We start from the raw sequence: 24336 nt of genomic DNA on the forward strand, positions 1-24336 counted from the left end.
TCCTCGGCCACTTCCCTCAGAACTCTAGGATGTAGCCCATTGGGGCCAGGAGATTTATCAATTTTTAGACATTTTAGCTTTTCTAGCACTTTCTTTTTCGTAATGCCTACCATACGCAACTCTGCCCCCTGACTCTCCTTAATTGTTGGGATACTACTCATGTCTTCCACTGTGAAGACTGACACAAAGTACTTATTAAGTTCCTCAGCTATTTCCTTATCTCCCATCACTAGCCTTCCAGCATCAATTTGGAGCGGCCCAATGTCTACTTTTCCCTCTCGTTTGTTTCTTATGTATGGAAAGAAACTTTTACTATCATTTCTAATAGAACTGGCTAGCCTTCCTTCGTATTTGATCTTCTCCTTCCTTATTTCTCTCTTTGTTATTCTCTGTTTTTGTAGCCTTCCCAATCTTCTGATCTCCCCGTGCTCTTGGCCACTTTATAGGCTGTCTCTTTTTCTTTGATCTATTTCCTGACTTGCTTTGTAAGCCATGGCTGTCTAACACCCCCCCCCCCCCAACCGGCTAATCTTTCTTTGTTTTGGGACTGTACTGTGTCCTCAATTACACCCAGAAACTCCTGCCATTGTTGCTCTGATATGTTGGATATCATTACCGGTACTACTCGTGGGAGTCAGTTCCCAAAGGCCGTTCCAATGCTTATCCCAACTGTCAGTGTTAACACCCCACCAAATCCATTAATTACATGCGTGTCTAAGTGGATTGCCATGTGTAACAGTAGCTTCTGCTCTACTGTCTAAATACAATATCTCTTGTACATTGCCTTTCCTCCAATAAACAGTTATAGGGTCATGAGGCCTTGGGCCTCTGATTATCCCACCCAACAGCCTTCCTCAGATCCCAGAGTCCCAGTCCTAAGTCCCATCTCTAAGAGATCGGCTGACTGGCTCGCCTCAACTGCCGGACCTCCTCCAAGCTAGGGTATAGTAATGATGTGGGAGATGCAATTGTTTGGTTTCTTTTTCTCCTTCCACTTCTGACTTAATCGCTTTTGCTTACCCTTTGGAGAGCAGTGCATCCTCCACATATTGTACTTGGCATCCGTAGATATTTCAACTATTTTACTCCTCTCTATTCCTTCTTTCAATAATGCCACAAATATTTCCCTTCTGGTTATCTTTTGTTTCACCTTCAAACCCACCCCATCTCCACCATGTTGTCCCTGTTTGTTGCTTGCTCTGATGGGCCTCACTCTTTGCTTACGAATCTCCACATCCTCTAACTGTCCTAACAGCAAACATACCCGTCCCACTGTCTGTCTCTGGGCTGGCCCTAATAGGGGCACCTTTTATCCCAGTTTGGACTACTTCGCATTAGCCGGGTCCTCGTTTCCAGCTGTGAAAGCTTCCTGGTCTGGACCCTGAAAGTGAGGAAAATACATACCCGCTTGTATAGCCAAATCCCTCAAATGTTTTATACCTTCTGGTATGCTCTCCCATTTTTTAACATCAACTCCCCAATCTATTGGGGAAGGGTACTTGTTTCCCACTGCTAGTGTGAGTGCATTCCACAATGATCCAGTTTGCCGTGTGCTTCTAAAAACAGTCACATGTGGCTTACCACTTAGTGCTCCCAGATTCCCTCACTCTGTGGCACTCAGCATAATATGGGTGGCACCCTGGTCCCATTATCGCGTCAGCCAAGAGGCCAAGGGCTCACCCGACTTCTGCTTAAAGTACAACCCCAACTCCTGCAATTTGAACACAGAATAATCTCTCACTGTTCTTGAATTTTGTGGATTCTGTCCTCCTACCTATTTTACCTTATTTGTTATTAGGAGTCATACTATGAGTCCTTCTTCTGAGGATGGCTCCAGAAGTAGAACAGCCCCTTTCCCATGCGTCCATTCATACTCTGAATCAGATGATTACCAAATATCTCCATCCCAATGGTCAAGGTCCTGTTGTGAGACTAGCAATGCATGCACTTTGTATCAACTTTCCAGTCGCACCATTTTGCTCTTATTTTTCTGTTGTACCACTGCCAGATGGCATACTACCTGAGATAACAAGGTGTGGAGCTGGATGAACACAGCAGGCCAAGCAGCATCAGAGGAGCAGGAAAGCTGATGTTTCGGGCCCAGACCCTTTTCTGAAGAAGTAGTGGCTGAACAGGTTTTGGGGAGTCAGGAGGGGAGTTACTAATCACTGAGCCCCTGGCCTCTGATTTGCTGTTGTAGCCAAAGTATTTAAATGGATTTCCTAGGTCAGTTTCTGGTCAATGATAACCCTCAGGATGTTGACAGTTTGGAATTCAGTGTTGGTAATGCCACCTGAGTTGAAAAAGGCGATCGTGTGATTCTTTCTTGGAGATGGTCATAACCTGACACTTGTGTGGCACAGATGTTATATGGCACTTGTCAACACAGCCTGGACATCCAGGTCTTGCTGCATGTGGACATGAACTGCTCTAGCATCTGAGGAGGTGCGAATAGTACTTGTGGCCTGATGATGGATGGAAAGTCATTGATGAACAAGGTTGATCCTAGGAAAACTCCTGCAATGATATCCTGGGAGTCAGATGATTGACCTCCAGTAGTCATGTCCCTTTGTGTTAGGTATGACTCCAACTAGTGAAAAATGTTTCTGCTGAAACCAATTGATTCCAGTTTTAGAGATAGTAAGATTCCAGTTTTGCTGGCTGCTTGATGCAATTTCACATGCTGTTTGATATCGAGGACAGTCACCTTTCCTTCACCTCTGGAATTCAAATCTGTCATCCATGTTTGAATGAAGGCTGTATTGAGGTCATGAGCTGACAGACCTTTCAGAACATAAACCATTAGTGAGAAAATTATTCCTTTGCAAGTGCAGCTTCATATCACTGGCCATCCCTTCCTTTGCTAATGATTAAGACCAGACTGATAGGGCAGTAATTGACTGGGTTGTATTTGTTGTGCTTTTTATGCACTGAACATACCTGGGCAAGTTTCCACTTGTTGGGTCGATGTCTGTTTGGCTGTACTGGAACAGCTTTGCTAGGAGCATAATGCATCTGGAACACAAGACTTCAGTACGACTATTGAAATCTTTTCAAGGCATGTAGACCTGAAGCATGCAGTGTCTTCAGTAATTTCTTTATATCACATGGAGTGAATCTAATGAGTTTAACATTTCTATGTGAAGACAGATGCAAATTCTTCAGCCTTGTCTTTTCCACTGATGTGTTTGTCTTCCCCCATCATTTGAGGCTCAGTTTCTTGCTAGTTGTTTAATTGTACACCACCATTCATGATTGAATGTTGCAGGGCTACAGAGCTTAGATCTGATCGATTGGGTAAGGAATGGCTTAACCCTGTCCATTGTAAACATATTTCTGCTGTTTCACATGAAGATAGTCCTGGGTTGTAGCTTTACCAGGTTAACATTTAGTTTTTAAGTACATGTGAACAAAGAAATAAAGCACAGGAGTAGGCCTTTTAGCCACTTGAGCCTGATCCAACATTTAATAAGATCATGACTGATATGATTGTGACTCCAAATCCACGTTCCTGCCTACCTCTGATAATCTGTCTCTCCTCTGATTACCCAGAATCTATCCACCTCTGCCTTTAAATTATGTAAAGACTACTTCTACCGCCTTTCTGTGATTCTTTTCAGGAAAAAATTTCCAGAGACTGATTTTCTTCAAGAAAAACATTTATCTTAGCTTTGTTTTAAATGAGCAACAGCTTACTTTTAAACAGGGGCCTCTGGTCCTAGATTCTCCCATAAGACTTAACATCCTCCTCCCCATCTATTTTCTTGAGAACCCCCAAGATCTTATATGTTTCAATCAGATTTCCTCTTCTAACGCTATTGCATACAAGCCTAGCCTGATCACCCTGACTCAGAGGGAGGTATGTCAGTCAAAACATTCAAGAAGAAACTGGATTATTATCTTGAAAGGAAGAATACATAGGATAAAACATAGGTTTAAACCAGTTTGGCAGGGGGGTGGGAACCAAAGCTACACATCTGAGGGGGGAGGGAGCGTAGTAGTAGATGAGGCAGTGGCAGGATGCAGTGAATCTACTGGGAAGGTTTTTCATGTGATGGAACGAAGGGATCGGTTAAAATGTGTCTGCTTTAACGCAAGGAGTGTCAGAAATAAGAGTGACGAACTTAGAGCGTGGATCAGTACTTGGGACTATGATGTTGTGGCCATAACGGAGACGTAGGTTTCACAGGGGCAGGAATGGTTGCTCGATGTTCCAGGGTTTAGAACATTTAAAAAGAACAGGGAGTGAGGGAAAAGAGGAGGGGGTGTAGCGTTGCTAATCAGAGTGCATCACAGCAAGAGAAATGAAGGTTGCTGAGGAAGGTTTGTCGACTGAGTCAGTATGGGTGAAAGTTAGGAACAGCAAAGGAGCAGTCACCTCATTGCGGGTTTTCTACAGAGCCCCAAATAGCAGTAGGGAGATCGAAGAACTCATAGGCCGGCAGATTGTTGAAAAGTGCAAACGTAGCAGGGTTGTTGTTATGCGTGACTTCAACTTTCCCAATATTGATTGGAACCTCCTTAGTGCAGATGGTTTGGATGGAGCCGTTTTTGTCAGGTGTGATCAGGAGGGTTTCCTTACTCAGTATGTGGACAGGCCGACGAGGGGAGAGGCCATTTTGGATTTGGTGCTCGGCAGTGAGCCAGGACAGGTGTCAGATCTCGCAGTGGGAGAACACTTTGGCGACAGTGACCACAACAGCCTCACATTTACCATAGCTATGGAAAGGGAAAGGAGCAGTTACCAGGGGAAGATATTTAACTGGGGAAAAGAAAACTATGACGCAATCAGGCAGGAGTTGGGAAGTACGGATTGGGAGCAATTGTTCCACAGAAAGGGCACAACAGACATGTGGAGACTGTTTAAGGAGCAGTTGTTGCGAGGGATGCATGAAGTTGTTCCTATGAGACAGTTAAGAAGGGGTAAGATTGAGGAGCCTTGGATGACGGGAAGAGGTGCTTCTCATCAAAAACAAAAATGCAGCGTACGTAAGGTGGAGGAAGCAAGGGTCTAGCACAGCTTTAGAGGAATACAGGCTTGCTCGAAAGGAGCTCAGAAGTGGACTGAGGAGGGCCAGGAGGGGTCACGAGAAAGGCTTGGCAGGAAGGATTAGGGAGAACCCGAAGGCATTTTACTCCTACGTGAGGAGTAAGAGAATGATCAGGGAGAAGGTAGGGCCCATCAGGGATAGCACAGAGAACTTGTGCGTGGAGTCTGAGCAGATAGGGGTAGCCCTAAATGAGTTTTTTGCTTTGGTTTTCACTAAGGAAAGGGACCTTGTTGTGAATGAGAACTTTGAGGAGCAGGGAAACAGGCTTGAACAGATCAAGATAGAGGGAGTTGATGTGCTGGAAATTTTTGCAAACATTAAGATTGGTAAGTCCCCAGATTTATCCTAGGTTGCTCCAGGAAGCAAGAAAGGAGGTTGCTAACCGCTGGCGAAGATCTTTGCTTCCGCACTCTCCACGGGAGTCGTACCGGAAGATTGGAGGGAGGCAAATGATGTTCCTCTTTTCAAGAAAGGGATGAGGGAAATCCCTGGAAATTACAGACCAGTCAGTCTTATGTCTGTGGTCAGCAAGGTTTTGGAAAGAATTCTGACGGATAGGATTTATGACTATTGAAAAAGCATAGCGTGATTAAAGGGAGTCAGCACGGCTTTGAGAGGAGCGGGTCATGCCTCACAAATCTTATTGAGTTCTTTGAGGAGGTCACGAGACAGGTTGACGAGGGTCGAGCAGTGGATGTGATGTACATGGACTTCAGCAAGGCATTTGATAAGATTCTCCACGGCAGGCTGATTCATAAAGTCAGGAGGTATGGGAGGTATGGGGTACAGGGTGATTTGGCTGTCTGGATTCAGAATTCGTTGGCTGACAGGAGGCAGAGAGTGATTGTAGATGGTAAGTATTCTGCCTGGAGGTCAGTGCTGAGTGGTGTCCTGCAGGGCTCTGTTCTTGGGCCTCTGCTCTTTGTAATTTTTATAAATGACTTGGGTGAGGAGTTTGAGGTGTGAGTTAGTATGTTTGCTGATGACACAAAGGTTGGAGGTGCCGTTGATAGTATAGAGGGCTATTGCAGGCTTCAGCGAGACATTGACAGTATGCAGAGCTGGGCTGAGAAATGGCAGATGGAGTTCAACCTGGATAAATGCGAAGTGATGCATTTTGGAAGGTCGAACTTAAATGCTGAATATAAGATTAAAAACAGGATTCTCGGCAGTGTGGAGGAACAGCGGGATCTTGGTGTTCAAGTGCATAGCTCCCTCAAAGTTGCCACCCAGGTGGATAAGATTGTTAAGAAAGCATATGGTGTTTTGGCTTTCATTAACAGGGGGATCGAGTTTAAGAGCTGTGAGGTTTTGCTGCAGCTGTACAAAACCCCGGGTGAGACCACACTTGGAATATTGTGTCCAGTTCTGGTCGCCCTATTATAGGAAAAATGTGGAGGCTTTGGAGAGGGTACAAAGGAGGTTTACCAGGATGCTGCCTGGACTGGAGGGCTTGTCTTACGATGAGAGGTTGACTGATCTTGGACTTTTCTCTCTGGAGAGAAGGAGGAAGAGAGGTGACCTGATCGAGATGTAGAAGGTAATGAGAGTCATGGATAGAGTCGATAGCCAGAGACTTTTCTCCAGGGCAGGATTGACTGTCACGAGGGGTCATAGTTTTAAGGTGTTAGGAGGAAGGTATAGAGGAGACGTCAGAGGGAGGTTTTTCACCCAGAGAGTTGTGAGCGCATGGAATACTTTGCCAGTGGAAGTTGTGGAAGCAGAGTCATTAGTGACATTCAAGCGACTGCTGGACATGCACATGGACAGCAGTGAATTGAGGGGAATGTAGGTTAGGTTATTTTATTTTTGGATTAGGATTAATCCACGGCACAACATGGTGGGCCGAAGGGCATGTGCTGTGCTGTACTTTTCTATGTTGTATGTTTTTAAAAAAGACTGAAAGGACTATGGATGCTGGAAATCAAAAACAAAACCATAAATTTCTGGAAGATCTCTGCAGGTCTGACAGCATATGTAGAGAGAAATCAGAATTAATATCTTGGGTCCAGTAATCCTTCTATGATGAGAAGGTGGATGTGTGGGACTCAGACACTTCTGAGATGCAGCCATTCCATGATTCAATTAAACTATTAATTCTCAACTCTTTAAAGCCTCTAAGCTTTATAAAGTATCACAAAAACTATAGTAAAAAAATTAAAATGAATAAAAAAGCAGACCTCTGACATTACTAAATGTTTGAACCAGAAAATGGTTTCCAGTCTAATTAAGTTCAGAATTAACTTCAGTTCTGCCTTCACTGATGAGAATCATCCAACTCACTTTTAGATTTTACACACCTCTTTAGCATTAGGGACTTGAATTCAGATCTCCTAGCTCAGAGGTAGGGATACTAACACTGCACCACAAGAACCCTTAAAACTCACTTGTACTTTCATTATTTTAAAGTCTTTTTTCCCTTCTTCTTTGTCCAGAAGTGCTCTTATATTCAAATGATTTTTTTTTATCCTTGTCACCTTTAACCACCATCAGTAAATCAGCAATATTTTCCATTTGATTAATTTACATGCAAACATACAATGACATCAACGATAACGGAGAGGTAAGGAGAGGGGGAGGGGATTAAATCAAAATGGAGTTGAATAAACTTATTTGTAAATTTTTTTTAATTTAACTATTTTTCTAATCAACGTATTCAGAGATGTTATTACATACTGCTATAACAGGTGGGACTTGAACCTGGGCTTCCCACCCCACACCACAACTGTGCCAGCTGAAGGTGCACAAGTTCACTTGTGTGGAGTGAAAGCAGTTGTTCGAACACAGCTATTCAAAATCAGCTTCACTATCGCTGTATTCATAAAACATTCAATGGCTCTCAAAATTGTCCAATTTTTCCTAATTTTTCCTTTACAAATAAAGATCTTTAGACACCAAGTTTATAACTTAAACAAAAATTAACAATTTAATACTAATAGTATAACTTTACTTTGTTTATCTGTGTTCTACTAATCTAATTAAAATCTTTAATCGAAAACACAATCTGTTTTGACTATAACCCCACTCACTCACAGACAGATACAGTTAAGAGACAAATTTAAAGAAAGGAATTCAATTTGCCAGTTCAATAAACAGTTTCCAGTTGTGGACGGGCATTCATGAAATCCTTGGACAGTGGGTTGTTCATAGAGACGTGGAGCTGTGTATCTTGCTCGAATTCTGAAGTCACCAGTTAATAATGTTCTTCAGAGAAGGAAATATGCCATCCTCAATTGGACTTGTCTACATCTGACACCAGGCCCACAGCAATGTGGTTGATTCTTAACTACCCTCTGAATTGGCCTAGCAATCTATTCACTTGTACCAATCACTAAGAAGTCTCAAGACGAATCGCCTTGCAATGACTGAGGCACTGGAAATGACAACAGCGAAAACAATCCTGCCAACCCTGCAAAGCCTTCCTTACTTACATCTGGGGGCCAGTGCCAAAATTGGGAAAGTTGTATCACAGACTAGTCAAATAATAGCCTACTCACAGAATCATACCTTACAGACAATGTCCCAGACACCATTGCCATCCCTGGATATGTCCTGTCTCACCAGCAGGACAGACCTGGCAGAGGTGGCAGCACAACGGTATACATTCAAGAGGGAGTTGCCCTGGGAGTCCTCAACATTGACTCCAGACCCCATAAAGCCTCGTTGCTTCAGATTAAACATGGGTAAGGAAACCTCCTGCTAATTACAACGTACCGTCCTCCTTCAGTTGATGTATCAGTACACCTCTATCTTGAACAACACTTGGAGGAAGTGCTGAGGATGGCAAAGGGTACAGAAAGTACTCTGGGTGGGGTATTTCAGTGTCCAACACCAAGAATGGCTCGTCAGCAGTTCTTCTAATTAAGGTGTTCGGGTCATAAAAGACAAAGCTGCTGAGGCTGGGTCTCTTTAGCAGGTGGTGTGGGAACCAGCAAGATGGAAAAACATACTTAACCTCATTCTTACCAATCTGCCAGTTTCAGATGCCTCTGTCCTTAATAGTATCCACGTGGAGTCAATATTCCAGCTTTACATTGAGAATAACCTCCATCATGTTGTGTGGCACTATCACTGTGCTAAATGGAACGGACTTTGAACAGATATAACAACTCAAGATTGGACATCAATGAGGCACTTAGGCCATCAAAGCAGCAGAATTGTACTCCAGCATAATCTGTAACCTCATAGCCTGATGCAGGAGGGCCTATTGTCAGAATAAGGTACCAACATGGTGAAGCCACCAAACAGCATAAGCAGCAAGTGATAGACAGAGCTATGTGATCCCACAACCATCGGATCAGATCTAAGCTTTGCAGTCCTGCCACATCCAGTCATGAATGGTAGTGGGAATTAAACTCACTGGAGGAAGAGACTGCACAAATATTCACATCCTCAATGATGGAACAGCCCAGCACATCAGTGCAAAAGATAAGGCTGAAGCTTTCACAGCAATCCTCAGCCAGAAGTGCTCAGAGGATCTCTGACTCCTCCAGTGGTCCCCACCATTACTGATACCAGTCTTCAGCCAATTCAGTTAACTCTGTGTGATATCAGGTAACAGTTTGAGACACTGGGTACTGCAAAGACTACAGGCTCTGACAACATTCGGGCAATAGTACTGGAAACTTATGCTCCAGAACTTGCTGCTCCCCTATCCAAGTTGTTCCAGTATATTTACAATGCTGGCATCTATCCAGCAATGTCGAAAATTGCCCAGACATGCCCTGTTCATAAAAAGCAAGAAATCCAACGATCGATTATAAGTAATGTGATTGAAGGTCTCAGTAGTGCTATCAAGCAGCATCTGCTCAGCAATAAGCTGCTCAGCAATGCCCAGTTTGGATTCTGCCAGGGCCACTCAACTCCTCACATCATTACAGCCTTGGTCATGGACAAAAGAGCTGAATTATATAGGTGAGGTGAGAGTGACAGCCTTTGACATCAAAGCTGCATTTGACCAAGGTGGCATCAAGGACCACTCACAATACTGGAATCACTGGGTATCAGGGAGCAAACTCTCTTGTGGTTAGAGTCATACCTGCCATATGGGAAGGTGGTTGTGTTTGTTGTAGGTCAATAAACTCACCTCCTGGACGTCTCTGCAGGAGTTCCTCAGGGTGGTGTCCTCAGCCCAACCATCTTCAAATGCGTCTTTAATGACCTTCCCTGCATTATAAAGTCAGAAGTGGGAATGTTTGCTGTTGATTGCATAATGTCCAGCACAATTTGCGACTCCTCAGATACTGAAGCAGCCCTTGTTCAAATGCAACAAGATCTGGACAATATCCAGGCTTGGGCTAACAAGTGACGAGTGGCAAGTAACACTCACGCCACAACATTACCATATGACCACCACCAATAAGAGACAATCTAACCATTGCTGTTTAGCATACAATGGCGCTACTATCACTGAAACCGACTATCAATATCCTGGGGGTTATCATTGACCAGAAACTCAACTGGACTCACCACATAAACACAGTGTTTACATGAGCAGCTTGGAGGCTAGGAATACTGTGGCAAGTAACTGACCTCCTGACTCCCTAAAGCCTGTCCACCATCTACAAGGCACAAATCAGGACTGTGCTGAAATACTCCCCACTTGCCTGGATGAGTGCAGCTCCAATAATGCTCAAGGAAGCTTGACACCATTTAGGACAAAGCAGTCTGCTTGATTGGCACTACACCCACAAGCATCTGCTGCCTCCACCATTGACACTCAGTATCAGCAATGCACAATGTCACTGAATGAGAAGGAAATGTCATCATCAAACTAGGACTCAGAATCATATAGCACTGTTGAACTTTTGAGTGCAGACTGCTGAACTTCAGCAGATCAGATTTAACCTGGTTCTTGAATCTGTCATTGTATGAGGCCAATCAGTGAGCTGTACAAGATGCACCACAGAAACTCACCAAACTTGCTCAGATAACACCTTCCAAACCCATGACCAGTTTAGAACGACAAGGGTGGCATATATACGGGAACACCAACACCTTCAAATACCCTTCCAAGCCACTCAGCCTTGTGACTTGGAAATATATCACCTTTTCTTTGCTGTCACTGGGTAAAAATCTGGGAATTCCCTCCCTAATGGCATCATGGGTCAAACCATAGCAGGTGGACCACAGCAGTTCAAGAAGGCAGCTCACCATCACCTTCTCAAGGCCGACTAGGGGGACAGGCAATAAATGCTGGCCAACCAGTTTTGCCCACATCCCACAATGAATAAATAAATGTAAATAGTTTTAGCACACTCCAAGAAATTTTTACTTATTTCTTTAGGCTGACTTTTTTCTACCCGAGAGCATTCAATTTTGGTAACTGGATAGAAAACAAGAGATCCAGAGAGCAAAATACACCAACAGTTTCCAGAAGCCTTCAAAAATCACACAGCCTCCTGCCAAAAGCCCAGTCATAACTGGTTCACCTTTCTTTCTTTTCCATCAACATTCTTTCTTTGTGGTAGATTGGTTAGCACCAATCCTCCCTTTATTGACCAATTCAGCATCCAACCAGTTGACAGCCCTGAGCATAAAAAGAGCTAGGTGCTGATTTATAGACAGTGTCCTTAGAACAGTAATTAACTAGCATTATTTTCAAGGCCAGGTCCCAAACAACAAACATATATGTCTTTGTTCTCTTCCTTAAAACAAACTGCTAATTCAAAGATTAACTCTGAATCTCAACTCACAGTTCCAAGCCAAAAGAAATGAGAAAACTAAAAGAAAAATAGTGATGGTCTCTCGACAGCAAATAAAGTTATGAAGTGAGACTTGTATAGAATGAAGGCAGCATATTGTTAATAATAATTTGCCTTTACTTGTGGAGCCTAGTATTTGCCACATTAAACATATTTGTAGAACAGAATTACACTGTATAAAAAAGTCTACTATTTGTTGTAACTATAAAGAAGTATTTTAATTGTTGTGGAAGACCATCTATATGGATGAAAGGTGGTGTTTGCTTTTGAAAAAGCTAACTTTTATTTATTGATACTCTCTAGATTAAATTATATTTTTTCTCCTGCAGTGGGAACCTATCACAGTGACCTTGGTTGAGAAAGTTCAAATAATAGCAGTGATCCTTGGTTGCCTTTTTCTGATAGCAAGTGTGACCTGGCTGTTATGGTCAGCATTCAGTCCTGCTGCAATTTGGCAGCGAAGAGACATCTTATTTCAGATCTGCTATGGAATGTATGGCTTTATGGACCTTGTTTGCATAGGTATGTTGGATGCATAAGAATTAAATCAATATTTCTATTAGCTCATTAAAGCTGTAAAATTAGCATTGATAAAAGGGGAGCACGTGTTCATTTGTTCAAAACACCATATTCGCCCAATTTAAAAGTCAAATTCTTTGATCATTTTTTAGGCAAAAACTTCAGACTCACCTTTTTACCTAAATAATATTTTGGAAGGGCTGATATGTCTGTTTGCTTTGAGCCCATGCAATATCCTGTACATGGATTGGCTGGCCTATCTAGGTGAGACCACTGATTGGCCTGTTACTATGACAGATGCAAAAACCAAGTGAGATCTGATCTGCTGAAGTTCAGCAGCTTGCACAAAAAGTTTGACGGTACTAAATAATCCTGAGTCCTAGTTCGATGATTTTTCCTTCTCATTCAGTGACATGGGCTGTGACAGGGCATTGGGCCAAGAAGCATCTACCAAACATGAAGATCAACAGCAGGCTTTCCTGGACAGCGTCTCCTAATAGCTCTGTTTTTACCAATGAGTGTATGAAGGGCAAGTAGTGATGAGAAGAAAGTAGGGTAGCCAATGGACATTCATCCCGAAAAGCTAAGGTCGACTTTTACATGTGGTGTGTGAAAAATTACTAAGTTCTAAGTCAAAGGTCATGGGACAACTTTTATGAGATTGCCTTTCACTTGTTTAGATATGATGCATGAATCAACATTGCCTTAAAATTACAGACTGTGATACATTCAATCACATTATATCATTTAATCGCATTCAGCATTCATCCGTTGTACCATAAATATCATAGAATCCCTATGGTGTGGGAACAGGCCATTCAGCCCAATAAGTCTACATCCACTCTCCAAAGAGCATTCCATCTAGACTTAGCCCCCCCACCCCGTATTTCCCATGGCTAATCCACTTAACCTACACAATCCTGGACCCTTTGGGAAATTTTACATGGCCAGTCCTCTTAATCTGCATATCCTTGGATGGTGGGTGGAAACCAGAGCACCTGGAGGAATGTTGCACCATGGGGAGAATGTGCAATTTCCACACAGAAAGTTGCCGAAGGCTGGATTTGAACCTGAGTCCCTGGCACTGTGAGGCAGCAGTGCTAACCACTGACCAACCAATTTCCAGTTTTATGTTATTAGCTACTAACTTTGCTCAGTGTGGGAGAAGGCAAATTTCGATATTGTTGGCAATAATGCTCTATGTTAATGAATGTTGTCACAGTCCACAGTAACCATTTTCTACTCCCATATTTACATACTTTCTGCCAGAATTTGCTACTGAAATGTGGAAAATCTGTTTGGAAAATCAAAATGCACAAGATACGATGCTACAGCTCTGGATGAAAATATTTAAAATTATTGTACGGCATTAAATTGACTCAGTGGGCGTCCTATCCTCTTAAATAATTTTTTGGAGGAAGAAATATTGAAATGTGGTTTTAAGTTGTTTTTATTGTGGTCTCACTGCTATGGGAAGGGTGTTGTGAAACTTGAAAGGATTCAGAAAACATTTACAAGGATGTTGCCAGGTTTGGAGAGTTTGAGCTATAGGAAGAGGCTGAATAAACTGGGGCTATTTTCCCTGGATTGTCAGAGGCTGAGGGGTGACCTTATAGAGGTTTATAAATTCTTGAGGGGCATTGAAAGTGTGAATAGACAAGGTCTTTTACCCTGGGGTAAGGGAGTCCAAAACTAGAGGTTTAAGTTGAGAGGGGAAAGATTTAAAAGAGACGTGAGGGGCAACTTTTTCATGGAAAGAGTGATGCATGTACGGAATGAGCTGCCAGAGGAAGTGATGGACGCTGGTACAATGACAACATTTAAAAGGCATCTAGATGAGTATATGAATAGGAAGGGTTTAGAGGGATATGGGCCAAATGCTGGCAAATGGGACTAGGTTTATTCAGGATATCTGGTTGACATGGACAAGTCAGACCAAAGGATCTGTTTCCGTGCTATATAACTCTATAATTCTACATAAGAAATTTGAGGTATCCGCATAACATTTTAAAGACGTGTTGGGAAATGTCAATGGATGTTATTTATATGGCCTTCCAGAAGATATTTGATTAATTGCCCTATAGGAATTGTTGGCTAAAGCAACAGAAATCTATAGAAAAGATATATTGGCCTCGAGAGAATTGTCAAATGATAACTCCAATAAAAGTTTTGGTAAAGATCTGTAGGTCGGGTTGTGGATGAGCTTGTTGACTTGCTGCTGAGCTGGCTTGTTTTTGTTCACTGAATGAAAACAAGCCAGCTCGGTGAACAAGTTGATAACTCCGTTTGTTAATGAAAAGGAAAGATTACACAAACTGGGATTGTATTTGCTGAAGTTACAATGTTAGGAAGGATGATTTAACTGATGTTTCAAAATACGTGAGGCACACATAGGTTGGAGAGAGACAACCTCTTCCATTGGGTGTCGGATTGTTGGGATGGCATTGTCTAAAAGTTAGGTTGACGGTGGTGTTGTGGCAATATCATTGCACTCTTAATCCAGAGCCCAGAACAACTGAACACCCCAAAAACCTTCAATTAATCAGGGAGAGCCAGCATGTATTCACGTAGGGAGGTCATGCTGACAAGCCTTATTGAAGTTTTTGAAAATGTGTCTGAGGTAACGGACAGGGGATGATGTTTATATGTATTTCTAGAAGGCATCTGATAAACTCCCACATAAGAGATTGTTAACTAAATTAGAAGCCCATAGATTTGAGGGCTAATTATTGACATGGCTGAGAAATAGGTTGAGTGTCAGGTCATACAAAGTATGGATAATGGCAAGTTGGCATAAACTCAAATTGGCAGGATGTGACCAGTGGTCTCCCACAAGAATCTGTGCTAGGGCCTCAGTTATTCACACTAATGACAGAGGAAGTCATATATCCAAATTTGCTGATGACACAAAGTTAGGCGGCATTGTAGATGACAACAAAAATTTACAAAGGCATATTGATAGATGAGGCGAATGGACAAAACTGTGGCCTATGGACTTCAATGTAACCAAGTGCGAGGGTATCCATTGTGCACCAGAGAAGGATGGATCAGGGTATTTCTAGATCACAGAAATCATAGAATACCTACAGTGCAGAAGCAGACCATTTGGCCCATCAAGTCCACTTCAAATCTGCGAAGAGCAACCCAACTCTACCCTATCCCTGCATTTCCCACCCTAGACACTATGGGAAAATTAGCATGGCCAGTGCACCTAACCTGCACATCTTTGGACTGTGGGAGGAAACCAGAGCAAACCCATTCAGACACAGAGAGAACACGTAAACTTCACAGACAGTCGCTGCCCTCATGGTATGAAGTTAAGTACAGTGGATATCCAAAGTGACCCAGGGGCTCAGGTGAATAGATGTTTAAAATGTCATGAACAAGTGTAGAAAATAATCAAGAAATCTAATGGAGTGCTGGCCTTTATATCTAGAGAACTGGTGCACAAAGATGCAGACATTATGCTACAGATATACAAAGCCCTGGTTAGACCTCACCTTGAGTATTGTGAGCAGATCTGGGCAGATCTAAGGAAGGACATATTAGTACAATGTAGGTTTACAAGACTGATACCTGGACCACAAGGCTTAGGTAATGAGGGGAGATTATACAAACAAGGCCTGTTTTCTCTAGAATTTGGAAAGCTAAAAGTGATCTGATTGGTCTTTGAGATATTCACAGGAAATGACAGGGTAGATAACGATAAACTATTTCCACTGATTGGGACTCTAAAACTAGGGGTCATGGTCTGAGAATTAGGACAGGGCAGCTCAGGAAAGTTGTTAAGAAGTACTTCTGCACATTGTCAGTACTGTTTGGAACTCTGTTCCACAAATGGTACTAGTTGCTGGATCAGCTGTTAATCTTAAATCTGAGATAGATACATTTTTGTTAAGCAAAGGTCTTAAGGAACATCGGCCAAAGGAAGTTATATGGAGAGCCATGAGTCATGATCTCATTGAATTACAGAATATCCTCAAAGGATTGAATAGCCTACTACTGCTCCTATGTTCCTACTAAAACTCAGGGAATTTTGTTTTAATGAACACTCACAGGACATGTGTTCTCTGGCTGGCTAGCATTTATTGCCCATTCCTGTCTGCCCTTGAACTGAGTGGCTTGCTTGGCCATTTCAGACAGCAGTTGAGAAACAACCACATTGCTGCGGGTCAGAGGATGGCAGATTTCCTTGCTTGACGGACACTAGTGAGCCAGACGGGGTTTTCTGACAATTGGCAGAAGTTTCATGATCATCGGTAGGTTCTTAATTCCAGTTTTTTAAAATTGAATTCAAATGTCACCATCTGGCAAGATTTGAACCAGGGTCCCCAGAAAATCAGCTGAGTTCTGAGTTGTAGTGGTAATTCCATCACCACCCCAAAATATGTGTTCAAATCCCACCACTGCACTGTTGCCACGAACGCAACTGGCATGTAAAACAACACTGAGTAATCATAACTGTGAAACTACTGTTGATTGTTGTAAAAACCTTTGTAGTTAATGAACATCATAGAGTTATATAGCATAGAAACAGACACTTTGGCTCACCATGTCTGTGCTGAGCAATGGTAGTAATTGGAACAAGGTCAGCCACATGGATCGTATATAATATGAGTTCCCTGATTAGAGCTGTTAACCTGGTCCAGTCAGGGAAACGTGGCTGACATATATAAACAGGAGTGTCCGGAGTTCTGTTCACTCTAGGAGGCAGGTCTGAGCTAGCTGGACCAGTGTCAAGTACAATGCACATGTAAATAAAGGGGACTTGGTAATGGGATGTCAGACTTCATGGAGTTAGTTTAAAGGTGATGAGAGAAAACATGCTCCAGAAGAGATTTGTTTTCAACAGTCGTCTTTGAGTTGGAGTAGGCATTTCTGGCATCATGCCATTATTTGGGAAACTTGACTCATTCAATTCTGCCATATGTGGAAAGAGTACTTTTTTTCAGGCAAGTGAATTGGGACAGATAAAAAGCAACTAGTAATTCTCCTGAAGACTTATGGACCCATAGATTTTGTGGTTTTTAGGAGCCTAACATTTCCTGAGGCACCACATACTAAAATGTGTCAAGAGTTAATGGATTTAGTTAAGGTATATTACAAACCCAAACAACCTCTAATTCTGAGATGCTATCATTTTTACTTGGCAGCTTGTGAGCTAGGGGAATTGGATCAGGATTTTTGATGCAGTTAAGACGACTGGCATGTGACTCTGGTTTAACACATAATGAGATGCTGAGAGATATTTGACATGGGATTAATGATGTAACCATGCAAAAGCGCCTATTAGCTGAAGCCCAACTGGACTTCAAATAGGCACTACAACTGGCTTTGTCATTCAAAAATGCAGCAAGTGGAGATGTGAGTTACAGGGTATGCTGATGGAAGTAGACATTCTTACCAGGCCAACTGAGCTTGGGGGTAATTGCATAGCCTCACTCAGGACCTGTCCTGAACAGAGGGACTCTAGGCCAGCCCTCGACCCCAGGTTAATCCCAAAGCAGAGCCAAGCCTCGGCCAAATACTTAAAATTTTCTTCAGGCTGGCAGACCATTATTGTTGCTGACAGTATGCAAACTTGAAAGGAGTTCCATAGGCCTGAATTGTGTAAGAGAACCCATAGGCCGGTATCCAGGAGAATGCACACCCTGGAAAGTTCACCTACAGCTGGTTTGGAACCATTAACTTGGACATCCAAATCAGAACCTATCAAAATAAATGTTTTGTTAAATGGCCATACAGTGCAGCTGTGTCAGTGATTGTGGAACCAGTCTTACCAAAATTCGTCCTACACTCCACCCCCCTCAAGCTTGAGTAAGACCTCGGCCAGGCTGAGAACCTGTACAGATTAAGGATGCAAACTTTGCTTCTGGGCTCTTATGAGAAGCAACTGGTTCAGTTACCACTCATTGTAGTAAAAACCTCAGACCCAGCCTTTGATGGAGCAAAGTTGGTTGAGAAAGATTCAACTTACGTGGCTCCACATTTTTCGCTTTGAAGATGGCTACCTGAGTGAAGTCCTAATTAACTACCCAGAGGTTTTTCATGAAGGGCTAGGGACTATCAAAGGGGCCAAGGCCACTTTACATGTTGAGCAAGAAGCAATTCCACAATTCTTCAAGGCCCGCCCAGCGCCATTTGCTTTACGTGCAAGTGTAGAGACAGAAATCAGAAGTTGGAAAGCAAAGTAATCATTAACTTAGTACAGCTTTAGGAATGGACAGCACCAGTCATACTGATTGTGAAGTCCTATGCGTTGGTTCACCTTTGTGCGGATTTCAAACAGTTTTTTGCTGTTGGATAAATACTCAATCCTTTGCATAGAGAACTGAAACGCAAAACTGGTGGGGTGGCTGTCCTTCATAAGGCTGGACTCATGTCCGCCATGTGTACCTGGAATTATGATTGGACAAGGATCCCAGAAGTATGATACAATTAATACCTAAATGGTTTGTATCAATATACAAGACTGCCTTTTGGGGTATTATCAGCCTGTGCCATATTCTAATAGATGATGGAGAACATCTTATTGGTCTGCCCCAGATTGCCACTAGTCTGGATGTCATGCTAATAACCAAGAAGAACAATAAAGACTGTTGAGAAAACTTGGACGTAGTACTTAAATGTTTCTCCAGGTGAGGATAAGCCTTAGGAGGGAAAATGCATGTTTTAGGCACCCGAAGTGACCTACTTGAGCTGTAGAGCCAACAAGATTGGGTTATACCCATTGGAAGGTAAAATGAAGGCAAACAAAGGCATCCCAGCTCCCACGTCAGTACCAGAGTTTACATTTTTCCTCGGATTGGTGAATTATTACAAAAAATTCATATGTAACCTGGGCTTCATCCCGCCACCCTCACATCTACTGATAAAGGGACAGCCTTGGAAATGCTCTCATAGCCAAGATGTAGCGTTTGAGGAAGTGAAGAAGCAGCTATCGTCATCTAAGGTGTTGGCACACTATGGTCCCAACCGAGGTGTCATGCTGACATGCAATGCCTCCCACTACAATATTGGGGTGGTGTTGGTTAACCGGTGGCCCAGTGGAGAGGAACACTCGATAACGTATGCTTTCTGAATTTTAGCTGATGCCAAACAAAAATATGCCCAGAAAGAGCAGAAAGGTTTGGCAGCCATCTTTGGTGTGAGGAAATTCAACCAATACCTTTAGGAATCTAAATTTGTAATAGTAACAGATCACAAACCCCTGCTTGGTCTACTTTAAGAGGATAGGGTTGTGCTGCGCATATCTTCAGGTCAAATTCAGCGGTGGGCTCTTATTCTGAGTTTGCACAATTACAAGTTGGAACACCATCCAGGAGGCAAAGTAGTGAATGTGGATGCTTTGAGCTGCCTCCCACCGGCAGATGTGCCACCAGTGGTGCTGCCACTGGAAGAGTCTATTTTAGTTTTAAACTTTCTTGACACCCTTGCAACTATCACTGACAATACCAGACAGTGGACATAAAAAGATCCCATCCTGGAAAGACTGAAATGGATGGTGGTGATGGGGAAGACAAAAGAGCCCTCACACCCAGACCCAGCAAGACCAGATCACCGTAGAGGATGGTATATTGTTATGGGGAGTAAAAGTGATTGTTCCAAACAAAGGTTGCTGCCAGATACTGGCTGAAGTCCACCAGAGTCATCCAGGCATTTCAAAAATGCTCGGTCGTTAGCACTGTTGTCTCATATTGCCAGGGACCTGGGTTTGATTCTAGCCTCGGGCAGCTGTCTGTGTGGAGTTTGCCGTGTCTGCGTGGGTTTCCTCCGGGTGCTCCAGATTCCTCCCACAGTCCAAAGATGTGTACCCTAGACAGACTGGCCATGCTAAATTGTCCATAGTGTAGATTAGGTGGGTTGTATGAGTCGGTGGGATGCTCTGAGTGTCGGTGTGGACTTGGTGGGCTGAAGGGCCTGCTTCTACGCTGTAGGGATTTGATGATTGAAAAATGAATATATTCGCGAGAAGTTATGAGTGGTGGGCAGGATTAGATGCCAACACAGCATTGGTGAGGTAGGCCCCAGAATGCCAACTGGGACAAAAAATATATCAGCAGTTCCACCACCTTCATGGAAATGGCTGGATAAACCGTAGACTTAGTTACAAGTTGACTATATCAGTCCTTTCATTGGTTCTGTGTTTTTAGTCATTGTGGACGCCCATTCAAAGTGGTTGGATGTGCATAGATTTCACTCGTCAAATATGGGGACAACTCTTGGGGGTGTAGGTCACCGACAACAGGTAATCATTTACCAGCAGGGAATTTGAGTATTTCCTAATGCTGAATGGCATTCAACATGTTAGGACAGCTCCATGCCATATATCGTCCAATGATCTGGTGGAAAGAGCAGTCCACACTTTGAAGGCAGGCTTAAAGAAACAGCTGACATCTTCACTTGAAACCTAACTATCCCAGTTCTTGTTCGATTCTAAGACCACCCCTCAAGTGACTACAGGGAGAGCTCCAACAGAATTGCTAATGGGGAGAATACTCCACACCAGGTTAAACCGGATCGTCGTGGACCTGTTGGAAGCGGTGTGAAATGGCATCAGGAATGTCGATGCCTGACATAAGACTCCTCTAAGCGAAAAAAAGCAATTTACATCAGGAGACAAACTTTGGTGCCAATCCAGGAATGGCCCTGGGTTAGAGGCATCATTCATGTGAGGTGATGTCCTGTGACATACAACGTTCTGGCAGGAGATGTGGTCCTGACAAGCAAGTGGACCACATGAAAGCAGCAACCTTGTAAATAGAGCAAGACCAACACATACTCAGCTGCTCTGAACATCTGTCATGGCTGCCAGAACCAGTGGCTTCACCCCCTCTGCCTAGCTTTGAAGAAATCTCTGAAGACATGGCAGATGATGCTGCCTTGATACCATTATCACCTGAAGAAAAAGATGAATTTAGGTTGAGACAGTCCAGGTACAAGAAGCAGGCTACGGTCCAGTACATGCCACTAGTATCCGAGGCAGAGTTGGAGGACTCAGACCTGATATGAATATGTCCCAGGAATAGTTAGAGGAAAAAGAATAGGCCTACGTCCCAGGACTTAGACAGGGAGAGATGTAGTGATTGGAACGATGTCAGTCACGTGGACCTCATTAAACATGAGTTCACTGATTGGTCATGTCAACCTGGTCCAAACAGGGAGCCATCTCTGACAGATAAAAACAGGAGTATCAAGGGTTCTGCTCACTCTAGAAGTCGGCTCTGTGCTAGCTGGACCAGTATCAAGTACTATGTACGTATAAATAAAGGGCGACTTGGTGGTGGGATATTGGCCTGTGTGGAGTTATTTCTCCAACAGACTCCAAACTACACTAATCCTAATTATCCACTCTGGGTCCATAGCCTATTATGCCCTGGTATTTTCAGTGCTCCACCCAATGCTTCTTAAATGTTGCAAGAGTACTTCCCTCAATCGTCCTGTCAGGTAGCATGTTCATATTTCTATCATCCTTTGGGTGATAAGTTCTTTCTTCACATCTCCTCAAAACTATCTACTCCTCCCCATAAACTGTGCCTTCTGCTCTTAGACACATCTTCCATGAGTTTGTTTATAAAATGCCGTGGTCATTTTTCTTCGTCCTATCTGCCTATCTGGTTTGTTGACCCTTTTTAGGTCCATTGTACCCTGAAGGTAGCAACACGGGTGGATAGAGTGGTCAAGAAGGCATATGGCATGCTTTCATTCATCGGACGGGGTATTGAATACAGAGTTAGCAGGTCATGTTATAGTTTGATAGAACTTCTGTTCGACCACATTTGGAAATATTGTGTACAGTTCTGGTCGCTACATTACCAAAGGATGTGGATGCTTTGGAGAGGGTGCAGAGGAGGTTCACCAGGATGTTGCCTGGTATGGAGGGCGCTAACTATGAAGAGAGGTTGAGTAGAATAGGATTATTTACATTAGAAAGACAGAAGTTGAGGGGTGACCTGATTGAGGTATACAAAATCATTAGACGTATAGACAGGGTGGATAGTAAGAAGCTTTTTCCCAGAGTAGGTTACTCAATTACTAGGGGTCACAATTTCAAGGTGAGAGGGGGAAAGTTTAAGGGAGATATGCATGGAAAGTTCTTTACGCAGAGGGTGGTGGGTGCCTGGAACACGTTGCCAGCAGAGGTGATAAGAGGCCGGCACGATAGCATCATTTAAGATGTATCTAGACAGATACATGAATGGGCAGGGAGCAGAGGGATACAGATCCTTGGAAAATAGGTGACAGGTTTAGATAGAGGATCTGGATCGGCACAGGCTTGGAGGGCTGAAGGGCCTGTTCCTGTGCTGTAATTGTTCTTTGCCCTTATTTTTTATAAACCCCTCTGGACTACCTATAGTTCTGAGGGCTTTCCCTGTTTTTAGTATGCTGTACCCGACATATGCATCTTTCTCCTTCTTTATCAAACTCTTGATATACCCAGAATCCAGGGTTCCCTGGAGTTGTAGCCCTTGCACTTCACTCTTAAAGGAACACGCTGGCTCTGAATTCTCACTATGCTGGTTTGAAACTTTAACTCTCAATTTCCAAACGTAGATTTACCAGCAGGTCCCAGTCTATTTTTGCCAGAACCCGTCTAATGATGTTGAAATTGGCCTTCCCCAGTTTACACACAATTCTGTACTATCCTTTAACCCTTCCTGTATTAACTTTGAAACATCCAGATGGTCACCATTTTCAAAATGCTGCAACTTCAACAACTTGACTAACTTCATTCCCTAGGATTGGATCCAGCACTGACCCATCTCTCGCAGGACTATCTGCACATTGGCACAAAATGGTCTCCATGGATGCACTTTAAAACTTCAAACCCAACAGGTCTTTTTGCACTGAGATAATCCCAGTTAACATTAGCACGTTTGAAGTCCCTACAACTATAGAATAGATCACAGAATCACTACAGTGTGGAAACAGGCCCTTCGGCCCAACAAGTCCACAACAACCCTCACAGCATCCCACCCAGGCCCATTCCCCATAACCCACCTAATCTACACATCCCTGAACTCTGTGGAAAATTTAGCATATAACCCTGTTTCTTTCACACTTTTCTGTGACTTGCTTATATATCTGCTCTAGTATCTTCCTCTGACTGTTGGGAGGCCTGAAGTATAATCCCAGCAAGGTAATCACCCCTTTTTTTGACTTCTAACCTCTACCCATATGACTCATTTGAGGGCCCTTCTAGGATATCTTCCCTCATTGCTGCAGTGATGTAGCATCTGAAGAGCATCCTACTCAGACCTACCACCACTACCATTTTATAACCATGAATGTTTTAACAATGCCAAATTCTAACGTCCTGCCTTGCAATCCACAAGTATTTTACTCAACTGCACAACACCTCCCCCTTAAGAAATGATGAAGAGATGGCTTTTTCTTTCTGAAATCTTAACAGCATTATTACTAGATACATGGGTCATTAGCCTCGGGTTACACATTCTATATACATTCATATCAAACATCGAACACTCGTTTCTATCCGTTATACACATTTTCTTTTTAAACCTGCAATAACACATCTGCCATTACATTTTCGTGACCAGCAACATATAAATCTGTAACTGGGGAGGTGATGGTCTAGTGGTATCATTGCTGCACTGTTAATCCAGAGACCCAGATAGGACCCCAGGTTTGAATCCTGCCCTGGCAGATGGTGGAATTTAAATTCGGTAAATATCTGGAATTAAGAATCTAATGAAGACTGAAAGTTGATTGTTGAAAAAGTCTGTCTGGTTTAGGGGAGGAAACTGCTATCCTTACCTTGTCTGGCCTACATATGACACCAGACGCACAGCAATGTGATTGATGCCTAACTGCCCTCTGGACAATAAGGGATGGGCAGTAAATGTTGCCTATGAATGAAAATGAAAAAACATTAAATATTTCTAACTTAAGACTGCAATGAAATAGTCTAGTGTATTTTTTTCTAAGCTCATTAGAATCACAGAATCGTTACAGTGTGGACAGAGACCTTTCGGCCCATCAAGTTACATTGGCCCTCTGAAGAACATCACACACTTACCCCTGCAACACCATATTTCCCA

The 24336-nt window shown here is 43.0% G+C and overlaps 1 protein-coding gene across 1 annotated transcript in view; it reads left to right on the forward strand.

The window, feature by feature from the left end:
- Positions 1 to 24336, forward strand: part of LOC125465759 (E3 ubiquitin-protein ligase MARCHF11-like) — a 158100-nt gene that overhangs the window by 79215 nt on the left and 54549 nt on the right. The window contains exon 3 of the mRNA XM_048559556.1: positions 12085 to 12277. Within this exon, the coding sequence (XP_048415513.1) occupies positions 12085 to 12277 (193 nt within the window). The remainder of the gene's footprint in view (positions 1 to 12084; positions 12278 to 24336) is intronic.

This window comes from Stegostoma tigrinum, chromosome 2 (assembly GCF_030684315.1).
Source record: "Stegostoma tigrinum isolate sSteTig4 chromosome 2, sSteTig4.hap1, whole genome shotgun sequence".
Classification (NCBI taxonomy): Eukaryota; Metazoa; Chordata; class Chondrichthyes; order Orectolobiformes; family Stegostomatidae; genus Stegostoma; species Stegostoma tigrinum.